The sequence below is a fragment of the Pseudorca crassidens genome, chromosome 13, assembly GCF_039906515.1.
Source record: "Pseudorca crassidens isolate mPseCra1 chromosome 13, mPseCra1.hap1, whole genome shotgun sequence".
NCBI lineage: Eukaryota > Metazoa > Chordata > Mammalia > Artiodactyla > Delphinidae > Pseudorca > Pseudorca crassidens.
The window spans coordinates 10,018,368-10,031,102 of NC_090308.1; the positions used below are offsets into that span (position 1 = coordinate 10,018,368).

The 12,735-nt window shown below is 43.8% G+C and overlaps 1 protein-coding gene across 4 annotated transcripts in view; it reads right to left on the reverse strand.

Moving 5' to 3' along the window:
• Positions 1 to 12,735, reverse strand: part of ARID1B (AT-rich interaction domain 1B) — a 411,713-nt gene that overhangs the window by 54,131 nt on the left and 344,847 nt on the right. For 3 of the 4 annotated variants that reach the window (XM_067701689.1, XM_067701687.1, XM_067701688.1), the window contains one exon: positions 5,546 to 5,873. In XM_067701689.1, coding sequence (XP_067557790.1) covers positions 5,546 to 5,873 — 328 coding nt within the window. Of the gene's footprint in view, positions 1 to 3,584; positions 3,714 to 5,545; positions 5,874 to 12,735 lie in introns of all 4 variants that reach the window. The other variant, XM_067701686.1, reaches the window with a different exon arrangement.

Consider the following 12,735-nt stretch of genomic DNA (forward strand, 5'->3'; position numbering starts at 1 on the left):
GACATAAGGGAGAAGTAAAATTAAGAGATTTTTTTTAAAAAAGAAAATCTACAGAGACAGCACTAAGTGGAAGGAAGAGCCACAGGCCTAGGAGACAGGGCCCTGGGGTCGACTTTGCCCCGCCTGTAACTAACTAAGTAACCCATGGCAGGTAACTTTGTAGATCTTGGTTTCCTTCATCATAGAATTGAGGGGTACAGACTGGATGCCATCTAAAATCTTTCCAGCTCTAAAATTCTATTATTGTACAACTGAAAGTCTATATCCTCTTGGAACCTATCCTGGTGAAAATATTATCCTAAAGATCTGTGCCAGGACTTTGACACAAACCATCTCAAGTCACCGAAGACTTGATTAAAGTTGAGATATAGGAGGTGCTGGGGATGGCTGACTTCAAGGAATCAAAATCTACCATGGCTTAAAGGTCTAGGGCTTGCCAGGCCTTCTGTAAGTTCACTGAAGTCATGCATCACCCTGGGAGCTCATTTCCAAGAAAAAAAAAAAAAATCTGGATAACGCTGAAATATCCAAAGCCACAGATCAGCTACACTGGGCAGAGATGTCAACTGTCGGACGGTACCAGGTGGGTGCCACCTAGAATGAAAGAATGAATGCAAAACACACTAAATGACAGAGGGAAATTTATTTTATGCGTGTGTGTGTTAAGCATAGAGGTCAATCATTCAAAAAATATGAAGGATTATGTTATAGCCTGGGATTCATGGAAATGCTTCTTTAGAAGCAGTAGGCCAAAGTCTTTCCTAAACTTCTGGCCAACCTGGGCTCGTCTGTACTTTTGACAGTGTCTCAGAGTCCCTCCGACATGACGCTCCAGAACTGGACTGACGATGAACGTCATCCGCCAGCCCCGACTAGGCTTTTAGTAAGACAACTAGTATTTCCCACTCTCTGTTTCTCGTTACTTCAAAAGAATAGAACATGATCTAGAAATGCTTTAAAACTGAACACAGAAAGGTATCTTCTGAGTAAAAAAGTATATCAAATGTGTATGGGGGGAGGTCCTGGACAGATATTACATATAAATTGCTAACTTCAAATTATTGTAGAGTACTACTCAGCTAATCTAGTACCGGAACAGTACGATTCATCACGTTCTATTGTAAATTGTCTGAAAATCAAAATGAGGGAGTCCTTTACTCAAAAGGTGACAAAGAAAACACAGTTCATCCACATGTTCCTTAACTTATCCACTGCAGCAGCTCTGCTCTCACAATGTCACTCTTAAAAAAGGAATTAGTGAAACAGCTTCTAACAAGTTTAATCTGTGTGTTTTTTCCTCTATATTATTTTACATCCAACTAGCTGAAAAAGCCTGAAGCATAATTGCCATAATCCTTCATTTCTGCAGTTAGCTTTCTGTCTCTAATTGCGCACGCGCACACACGCGCGCGCGCGCACACACACACACACACACACACTCACTCCCTTCATCACTAATTTGTCTTTTTCAGATTCTTTCTTAGGCTCTAGGCCCTTTGGGATTCTGACTTGAGAAAGAAGTCATTATAACCAACTCTGTGAATATTGTGTTTCTGAAAGGCTTGGGCCACTTCTCCCTGACAGTCTGCCATTTAGTGGACTGGCTTTCCAAGTTGCCAACCTAACTTTACCCTGACAGAGCTATCAGTGGGGAAAGAAAACAAGAACAAAAGCAAAAACACAAGTCTGCTGCAGTGAGCTGTTAAGTATAAAGCAAAAACATGTTGAAAATCAAGTTTCCTAACCCATAGCACTGAAACCTGTACCCTACATGTTTTCTCACATTCAAGCTTCTACTTTAAAAAAAAAAGGGGGCACAACAGGTTATGTATATTGCAAAGTGCAAAGGAAGGAAGATTTAAAATAGAAATCAAACTTTTTCTTTCTTTTTTAGAAAGGATAGTGTAAACGCAAACGGCAAAATTCAGAGCTAACACAGATGGGGCTGCAAAGATGAGCCTTTGCCAACTGTGCTTCATATGATTTACAAAGAATCCCTCCAACATCTTCCTTTTTCTTAGTTTTAATTAAGGAGGAGGTGTTGTATTCTAAGGAAGCTCTCTGGATGCTGCTGGCTGAAATGCAGATTTGATCTTCCCGTGCTGGTTAGCTAACATTGATTTTCTGCCCCAGTGAAAGACATTTTACTCTGATGCATGCCATTTAAATTCATTTTACACAGCTGCTTAATGTGGCTTGGCAAGGCACAGCCAAACTCGCTTTGTGGGTCTAAATAGGACTCCTGAGTTGGTGAAGGACAGATCCTATGGATTAGCAGCTGATGATAAATGCTCTTCTCCCCCCACCGTTATCTTCCTACTAACTCATGAAGTGACCTTGAGAGTAGCACAAGAAAGGAAAAGAGAGGAAAGACGATTCCTCCAAAATAAGTCTGTTTACCTCATTCTACGCTTAGTTCACTTTTAGGATTATGTTTACAGAATTCTTTATTTGTTGGTCCACATTTAGGGCCATGTTTACAGGATTTAGAACTCTCAATTGCAAAATTATCATTTGCTCTTGTTGCCTAAATAAATGTATATTGAATATAAAGCTACAAAAAAGCCCTCTGTGTCATGCATTCATAACAAGTAGTGAAAACACAGTTCTGTAAGTTTAGTCTTTAAACAAAGCTAGTTGGTTGTTTCCGGTTTTATTTTACAAAATTGTTGTATCTTTCTGCTGAAACTAACCCCTTAACACTCTTCAATCTACATGAGATAATCTTATTATTACTATATGCTAAATGATATCGGTAAAAATAATATACTTTAAGAGTATTTACTAACCTAACGACAGTGACAGCCTGATATTATAGTTTTGTAGTAGGAAAGAAGAGAGATACTTTTTGTTGCTGTATGTAATTCCTGTGTCGAAATTGATAATAATATGGCAACACTGTGTTTAGAAAAAAAAATTCTGTGTTGCATTATTTGGTTGTATTCTCCTGGTGACTTTAATATTCTAAACCTCCTTGGGAGAAGGAAATAATAGAAATCGTTGGCGCAGATGTCTGCTCAGTGATGATGGCACGAGGCCCCTCGCAAGTCCTATTAAGAACCTAAGCCCTGCCTCCTGCAGTGGGGCTCCATGGGGCCACCGCACTCTGAATTCAGGGCGAGTGTGGAAGCAGGTCCCTGTAGTGGCAGGAACGACAAGAACACAGTCATGATAACAGTGCTACACAAGTCCTAGACGACACAACGACAACAGTGGGGGACATGACGCCGGAGTAGGTGACTTCATTACTTCTACGTAGATAAAAGTTTTTGTTTCCCTCTCAGGCACGAAGGAAAGAAGCCATGCCGAAGCCATGCAAAGACAGGATCTGGGGGACGGCATGCAGGTCTCCACCAAACTACCACAGTACTGCTGGTGAGGATGCAAAACGAAACAGAACAAAACAAACAAAAAACCCAAAACAAACAAAAATAAACAAAAGACAGCCCCCTCTGAGATGGATTTCCTATTAGGTCTTTCACTCTCTTACTTTGGGTGTTCCTTTCGCAGCCAGACGGCATGTTCATTAACAGTTTAAAACAATGCCCAGGACCCGCAGCAAGTCAGGGCACGTTGCTACCTACCCGTACTGGTCAGGCTGGTTCATCATGGGAGCCTGAGAGTTGCCATAGCTGGGGTGCTGGGAAGAAAACATGGGGCGTCCGCCAGCCCCAGGCTGGCTGGGGTACGCAGGCGACCTAATGTGCGGTGGCCTAAGGTAGAACAGAAGAACAACTTCTTTGGATTTTTGCTCCGCAGACAGGCGGGCCCGCCCATTGCCATCTCCACACAGGTGCGGAGGCTACAGAAGGTGGCATAAGACACTCTGTGCCATGCAGCTGCCTGGCAGTGGAGCTGGAGAACAACCCTTCAAAAAAGGGGTGGGGGACGGGGCAAAGGAGAGAGAGGAGTAAGATTCTCAGAGCCAATCTCAGGTTTACAGTTCCGAAGCATAGCTTTGACTTTGGTAAAAGCCAAAAAATAAACAGTCTCCATTCAGACTCCTGGAGAGCTCTGATGGGTGGAATGTGAGGGTGAGGCTTTGGAATGGCCTACCGATTAGCAATAGAAAATGAAAATGCATGGATGTATACCTATACGGTAATTTATATAAAATTATATATAAACTGATTCAGAAAGGGAGCACAGCAAGGCTTTTTAATCAAACAATTATGCCTTAATCTCTACAGTTATCTTCTTCCCAGATCACTACCCAAGGCTTCATGTCAAATGCAATCAAGTACTTACTCCTTAAAAAGGAAATAACTTGTGCTTTTTGAGTTGTGACAGTGGACAATTCATTTAAACCTAAATTAGAACTTCAACTGGACCAGCCAAACCAGTCCTCACGGACAGGTTTATTAAAACATTCTCTCTACAGCCTGCATAGGTTCAGTTCAGAGGTATAGCGCTGGGGTTCAGAAGATCCTAAGTAATTGTAACGCGGAGGAGAGGGTGGGGGGTGGGGCGGAGGGAGAGGGAGAGAGGGGGAGAGAGAATATGACTGACTTTCATTTTATTATGTGGAGCAAACAGTGAGACTGGAAGGGTCCCTAACATTCCCGAATAGCAACTTCAGAGGAAAAGCAACAAAGGGATACATTTAAACACACACACACACACACACACACACACACACACACACACACAAAAGCTCTTATTTCCCTTTGACAAACTCAGAATCTTCTCTCTTTTCTTCTGAAGATACCGTATGTTCATACATATCTGTCGGTGTCCTTTGTTTTAAAACATACCTTGACATGTTAAACATAATTCAAACATTTTTACATGTGAGTCTTTTAAAACATATTCACTTTGCCTCCTAAATTTTTAATTCAGTTATTTTTAGACAGGTCAAGTATTTACTTCAAGAATTAATTTTAAAATTCAGGATTAAAAACAAGGAAGTAGTTGAGGCTAGAGCCTTTGCTCTATCAACTTAAAGTTTCAGAAATATAATCCTTGTTTTATTAACCACCTTTTGGTTTGGACAGAGAGAGAGCTATGCCCAGAAAAATACAATACAACATAAGAACGTGAAGTAATAAATCTCACACATATACACTTAGACAAACACACACAGTACACATATGTACACATACAAAGTTTCTATTTTAATAAAGATTTTTATGGTGAGGTAAAAAAAAAAAAAAAAGGGAGAAGTTCTTTTTGAATGTTTTAGATTTTAGCCAGTTTTTAGGCTCTAGACTTTCCCGCCTAAACCTCACTGTGTTAAGTGGAACCACAGACACTCGCGATGCCACTGGCTCTAGGTTGCTTGGTGCAGCGACTATTCACAGCTGTTTCAAATAACCTCCCACAGCTGACTTGCCCACCAGTGATTCCTTCTTCCATGTCTCATACAACGTGATCTATTATTTACTTCTCTGACCTTTATGGTACAGAATATATTTAACACAAAAGGAATGGCCAAGCCAAGGGACCCTCTGCTGCTCTCCGCCCCCGTGGGAGCCGGGGATGATGCAGCTCTGGGCTCCGCATGTGCGCACACATCCACACACAGACCGCCCGCCCGACGGCATACCTGCTTTGTGCCGAGTTCGCAGCGGCCTGCATCACTGCGGCAGCTGCCTCCTGTGCCTTACGGTTCACGGTTGGCATTGGTGGCCCCATTCCTGGCCCTCCCTGCTGAGACATGCCAGGAGAACTAGGGGTCATGCTGCTCATATTTCCAGGAAAGGGTCTGTTCTGCATCCCAGCTGATGGCATTCGTCCCAGGGGCATAGCACCACACGGCTGGCTTGGCCCTTGTCCATGCATCTGGCTGTTGGCATTGATGCCCATGCCGGGCCCTGGGCCGCTGTAGCTTGCACTGGGCACCCCACTATATGTTGGGGGTCTGGAGTAGTTACCTAAACAAAAATCAAACACAAATTAAAGCCTTTTACTTAATATTTGAACTTGTGAAAACATTCACTGGAAACACTTTGTGTCCAACAGTGTCATCAACACAGAACATTAGTCATTTTCCTCATTAACCCTTTTCCCTATTGGCGCTGATGAGGTTGGCAGTCAAAATACGCTCTCTCTGCACATTCCAAAGGCAAAGAGCCACACAGGACCACTGTAACACGGAGGGAGACCCAGGCTGATCACTGAAACCATCTGTGGATGGACACGGGATGCTAGTGCTGAGTGGTGCTCTAGCTCATCCAGCACCTCGTACTCTTACCAAGATTTAACTGAAACAAGTATTTCAGCCCCCCGTCCGCAGGTGAACACCAATCTGAGACTGCACCACTACACCACTACCACACTGGACAGTTACGATAAAGGGTTCAGCAGGTGTAAGAAAACATGCACATGTGGTCAAAATTACCCTTCAAAACCCCACGGGAGGTGTCACGTGGAAACGCGACATTAATCCAGCACAGTTGTCTTTCCTCTGGTGTCTGGAAGACTTTTTTTGTTTGAGCACCAGATAAAGTGGCTGGTTTGCACTTGAGGCCACGTCTTATGAAATAAGTTTCAAGCACTGGCATGGCGCTCAGCCCAGCGAGATGGTGGCACTATGGGAAGCAGGCAGGGTCCCAGACTGAGATAAGCGTCCACAGTCTCACCTCCCGTCTCTGCTCACACGGGGCACATGCTCACGGAGTAGAATGGCCTGGACTAGTGCAGTAGTTGTGTTTTCTCTCTCCTTCACACCTTTTCTTTTGATCGAGTGCACATAAACTACATTCAAGTAAATTGAAGGCATATATAATGCCACTTCAATAATAATAATTGCTGAACCATACTACGTGTGAGACATTGGGCTAAGTGCTTTGCATCAATGATTTCATTCTTTTCTCCAATAATTATATGAAATGTAGGTACGACCATGACTCCACTTACAAATGAAGAAAGTCAACAGCTAGTAGGTTAGGATTCAAGCTCAAGCAAAATGATTATGGAACCCATGTAATTAACCAATAAAATATGCTGCCTCCCAATAAGTGACTGTTGAAATGAAATATATGCAAAAGGATAAGTGTCTGTAGAATATGGATTAGTGTTCCTCCACCTGTCCTTACTACTTTCTGGAAGAATCTCCTCATCTATATAACATAACTGTTCTAGGCACAGGGAATGTGAAGTTAAATACAATGCAATTCCTGTACTCAAGGAGCTCACGACCTAAGTGTGTATGTGTGTGTGTGTGTTTGTGTGTGTGTGTGTGTGTGTGTGTGTATGTGTGTGTTTGTGTGTGTATAAGGTGGAGTAGCAGGGGTAAGATGAGAAAAAATACAAAAACAAAAAGATAACGCACTGTGAAAAGCATAAGAGAAAGAAGAATAAGTCTGTGTCGGGTGGGGATACGGGGGGTTGTCCATGGTTGGGCGTTGAGCGAAAGGTTTTGAAAAACCACCTTGGGTCGCAACCCAGGCGTCCGTGTGGGGCAGGCTTTGGGATCTGGGAGAACTGGGGCTGAGGGAAGACTCCCTATATATACTGACCATGTGACCTTAGAGCTAAGTCGTTTTAATCTTTCTTTGTTTCCTTCTCTTCTCTGTAAAACAGAGATAAGCCTCTTCCATACTGTCTACTTGAAGAGTTGCTGTTAGGATTAAATGACGTAACATGTAAAGTATCTCAAACGTTGAGTGCAAAAGTGCTAGGGGGTTACCGTCGGATGGTGATTAAGGCAGAAGAGGGCAGGGAGCGCCTATGGAAGAGGCTGTGGACGACGGCACAGACAGCGAAGGGGCGAACTCAAGAGCAAGTCACTGCTGAGCTTCATGGGGCCGCGAGAAGGGGACAGAGGGAAGAGGCCCCCATATACCAGGCTGCCAAGCCTGGGACCTATTCTGAAGGTGAGAAGGAGTTTCTCCAGGTTTTCCAGCAGAAATTGGGTTGGATTAGTAACAACAACAAAAGCCAGCAATTGATATTTACTGTGTGCTAAGCTCAGTTTCGAGTTCTTTGCATCACCTCCTTTAATGCTTACATCAAGCCTAAGAGGTCCCGGTCATTACCACCCTCACTTCAGGGAGGACCCTGAGGTGCGGGAAGTTGAGTGGCCTGTCCCAAGGTCACGTGGCTAACATGCCTCAGAGCCACAGTCTGCACCCCACTAGCCACAGCCCTGACTGGCCTCTCAAATACTTAAGGAAAACCACACTTACATCACATTATCATCACAGTCGTGAAAGCAGGTCTTCTCAAGTGCAGACCACCTACAAATCTGCAGGAAGCCCAGACTATTCAGCACTGACTGGTATTTGCTCTGTTAGGTGCCTCACGTGAGCTCTCTTACGTGGCTGTCTATGAAGTGTATTACTCACTGGAGACGGTGTGAAGGTCACTGTTCACACAGACCACGGGCCGGGCACACTTTCTGTAAAGGGCTGGAGACTAAATACTTTAGGCTTTGTGGGCTAGATGGTGTCTGTCAAAACTAAACTGCCGGGCTTCCCTGGTGGCACAGTGGTTGAGAGTCCGCCCGCCGATGCAAGGGACACGGGTTCATGCCCCGGTCTGGGAAGATCCCACATGCCGCGGAGCGGCTGGGCCCGTGAGCCATGGCCGCTGAGCCTGCGCGTCCGGAGCCTGTGCTCCGCAACGGGAGAGGCCACAACAGTGAGAGGCCCACATACCGCAAAAAACCAACCAACCAAACAAAAGCTAAACTGCCACTGCAGCCCTGACATGGCTGGAAGCAACACACACACCAACGGGAGCCCCTGCGTTACGAACACGACGGCCGGCCAGAGTGGCCCTAATCTGCTGAGCCCCGCCACAGACCGGTCCTGGGACAAGCTTCTTAAGAAAATGCTCCAGCAACACAGAAAGTGACTTGTTACAGCCAGCAGCTACTTTCCCCTCAATATCCCTGGAAGCCAAAGAAAGGCTGGAGAGGAACAACCGAGCGAGGCACTGGCCGTCCAAGGAGGTGGAATGGATAGGAAAACAAAAGGGAAGGGAAGGAAGAGACAGGAGAGGTTCAACATACATCACCTCAGGGGCCTCCGAATTGCATTGTGAGTTAGTCTTTTACGCCAGCACCTCAAATTTAAACTGCCTTTGCATGAAGACACTCTGCCTTTGCAGACGTAATCAAACTGATACTGTTTTCAAGTAAAAGGTGAACATTCACTGTTTATCAAAGTTCTTTATAAAAAGTTCTGAGGTTGCTCTGAATCTCCCGTCCCACAGGACCACACAGAAGGTCCCCGTCGGTTTTCCCATCACACCGTCTCCGCGGAAAGGGCCCCTTATACTCATCCTGGTTGGGAGGGACGCAGAACAACGGGCAGGATGCTGTGTCCTGCCTCTTCCCACGCCTTCTCAGAGCACAGTCCTCGGAACTCTTCTCTGCAGCGGGTTGGAGACTCCCCCCGCCCCGCCCTACTGACCTCACAGCCCTTCACTTCCAGATTATCTGATAACATCAGTGAGATCCTGGCTCTTGCTTTTATTAAAAAGAAACAAACTCATTTACACTTTGAACACAAATGATATCAATTCACATATTCTTGCTATTGCTCTGCAGCTAGTTTCCAGCCCCCTCAACACCTGATAAGCGACTCATTTGGTACGAAACTTTATTCAGTGAAAACATACCTACGCTTTGCCTTTGAAGGAAGTGAAATGACACTTTAATCTTGTTTTACAAAACAAGCATTTACCTGGTTGTTGCAGACTATGCCCACAATGCAGTTTTATATGAGAGTAAGGTCCCTGATTCTGTGGAATTCTGCTTAGAGTTGAAGTAGAATGCCGTTCATACTTGGAACAGAGAAATACTGTCACTCTGGGTTCCTGCACCTTGGGTTTAACTGGCAGTCAGGGGCTGTGTTTTAATGAACACAAAGAAACAACTGAGATGTTCAGTAACCCTCTACTTGACTTCTAGCTTTTTCATTCATTTTATGTACTAAGAAGACAAGAGCTGGGTTTCAATCACTTTGCTCAATTCAGCAGCTGGTCTTCGTTGCACAGCAGGAAGCATTCTGTAATCGGGTGGAGTATGCGTCAGAGCACAACCACCATGCACACCCATACACGCACGCGTGCACTTGTCCTTAGAAAGGCCCATTGAGTGCTGGGCCCCCAATCTTATTTTTCCTCAATCAGTTAGGCTGATTTCACAAACTGGCACTCAAAAGCACATGTCAAGGGAATATGTTCTAATTATAGAGGCCTCTATTTGGTAGAAGAAATACAAAGTCCCCTTTTCTTCTCCTTGAAACTTTCAAGACTTCCCTCATTAAACTCACATGCCTGGATAAAAATGGTTTCTAAAGGCTTTAAATGGCTTAAGAGGCAGCAACGGATAAAGCACAGGCTCTAGAAACTGGGTTTGAATACTGGTCTGACACTTCCTAGGGGCATGACCTTGGACAAGCTACTTAACCTCTCGGAACATCAGTTTTGCCAGGTAAAGTAACAATAATAACGGGGAACAGGTAGAAAGTGACTAGCTCAGTGCCAAGCACAGAACTACCTAAAAAATGATAGCTATCACCATGATCACCAACAATAATACTATTATTATCAATAAGCATGAATATGATTTTTTCTCCATCTTTTGAAAATGTGTGGAAGAAGTGAAAAATGATTCACACACACCCCCCACTTTGCCTACTCGATAACATATCTTTCTCCCCAAAATAAACAAAAACCAAATATGTAAGCCAAGCAAAATATGAGAGGAAAAGCCAGGAATGAGAAGCGCAATCTTATTTCCATGTTTCTCTAATAGATTAGTAATTTGTTGGCACTAGCTCTGACAGAAAACAGATGGTTCCAGCATTAAGCACAATGAAGGCTGCAGATGCTGGGCCAGCCCACCTCAGCTGGACGGGTCTTGCAGCCAAGTACGAGAGCCCACAGTTTTCAAGTGGGTTCATCTTGGCACACCAGCTTTGGAAAATTGGTCACCAAATGAATTCAGATTTCAACCCACCAGGAGTTGTATTCAAGCACCAGACAGAGGAAGCCGGAGCTAGACTCTATTCAAGTCACCATCATTAGTTTAGAGGATCACAGATAATTCTGTACCTGACTCTAAATTTTCAAATTTGCTAGTTACAATTAATATTCCAAGCTTACTGCTTTTATTGAATCATTAAATGCTTCCGTTTATTTTACTTCTCAGTTTCAACCACACAACAATTACTTATGAACAACTACTACACGCAAAGTCCTGTATTATTTTCCCCTTTGCTGTGGAGGGTAAAATGGTGCACAAATCACAGAACAGACAGCTGACCCTGAGTGGGAAAAAAATAAATGGATAATTAGCTACATACGATGATAAACACATTTGTGACTTAGGGCTAAATTTGGCCAGTAATCATCACGTCACATAGCCATCTACTACACAATTTTAAGTCATGTTTATTGAGGTAGAATTTATATGCATCAGCAACCATATATGCCCTATAACCACCAGCACAGTTGAGACATGGGATATTTCTATCATGACAAAAAGTTGCCACTTTGTGGTCAATCTCATCCCCACCCCTGGCAACCGCTGATCTGACTTCTCTTCCTACAGTTTTGCCTTCCCCAGGGTGTCACATAAATAGAGTCACAGTGTGCTGTGTCTGGCTCCTTTCACTCAGCACCGTGCTTTCCAAATTCACCCATAATGTTGTACGTTATCAGTAGTTTGTTCCCTTTTGTTGCTGAGGAGTATCCTATTCTGTGAACGTTCGGGCTGTTTCCAGTTTCTGGCAATCACGAATAAAGCTGTTGACGTTTGCACACAGGTCTCTGAGTGGATATATGTTTCATCTCTCTTGGTAAACTCTAGGGATGAGAGTGCTAGGTTGTATGATAAGTGCATTTTTAACTTTGTAAGAAACCCCACTACAATACATATGAGAGTTCTAACTGCTCTACTGTACATCCTGGATATTGCCAATTTTTTTAAAATATGAGCCATTCCAGTAGGTGTGTAGCGGATACTGTTGTGGCTTTACTTTTCATTTCTCTAATGACAAATGATTTTGAGAGTATTTTTCATGGATGTAAGATCCTTGCTGTGCAAAAAAAAGTTACATTTAAAAAACCTTCTTCCCACGCTACCTTTCTCTCAGACTGATCTCACAATGCTGTACTTCCAGCCACTGCTTCAGGAGAGAAACTGACTGAGTAAAGAAGACCACAAGTGCAGATTCAAAATGAAAGTGAACTTACCCCAAGTTGCATTAAATCCTACTATTTGTGGGAATAGCGATAATTTATCTTTTGAACTGATATATGACACCATATTTTTCCTAGGTCAACATGCATTTTAAAAAGTCTTCAAAATGTAAAAATAATATTACATAAAGCTTGTAAAAGAGGAGAAAAGACCTATTACATTACAGTATGACTTCAGTAGTTTGGGTAGTTTTTTTGGTAGTTTTGGTAGTTTTCTTTCCACATATGTTACTTTTGGTGTTTTTTCCCATATATGTTACAAAGTTTAACTCCTTTAAAAATGTACTTATACAGTGATGCAAGCACAATATAGAAAATATAAAAGCGCAGAGAAAAACAGACAACCATGGGCTTCCCTGGTGGCGCAGTGGTTGGGAGTCCGCCTGCCGATGCAGGGGACACGGGTTCGTGCCCCGGTCCGGGAAGATCCCACATGCCACGGAGCAGCTGGGCCCGTGAGCCATGGCCGCTGAGCCTGCGCGTCCGGAGCCTGTGCTCCGCAACGGGAGAGGCAGCAACAGTGAGAGGCCCGCGTACCGCAAAACAAACAAACAAACAAACAAAAAAACCCAGACAACC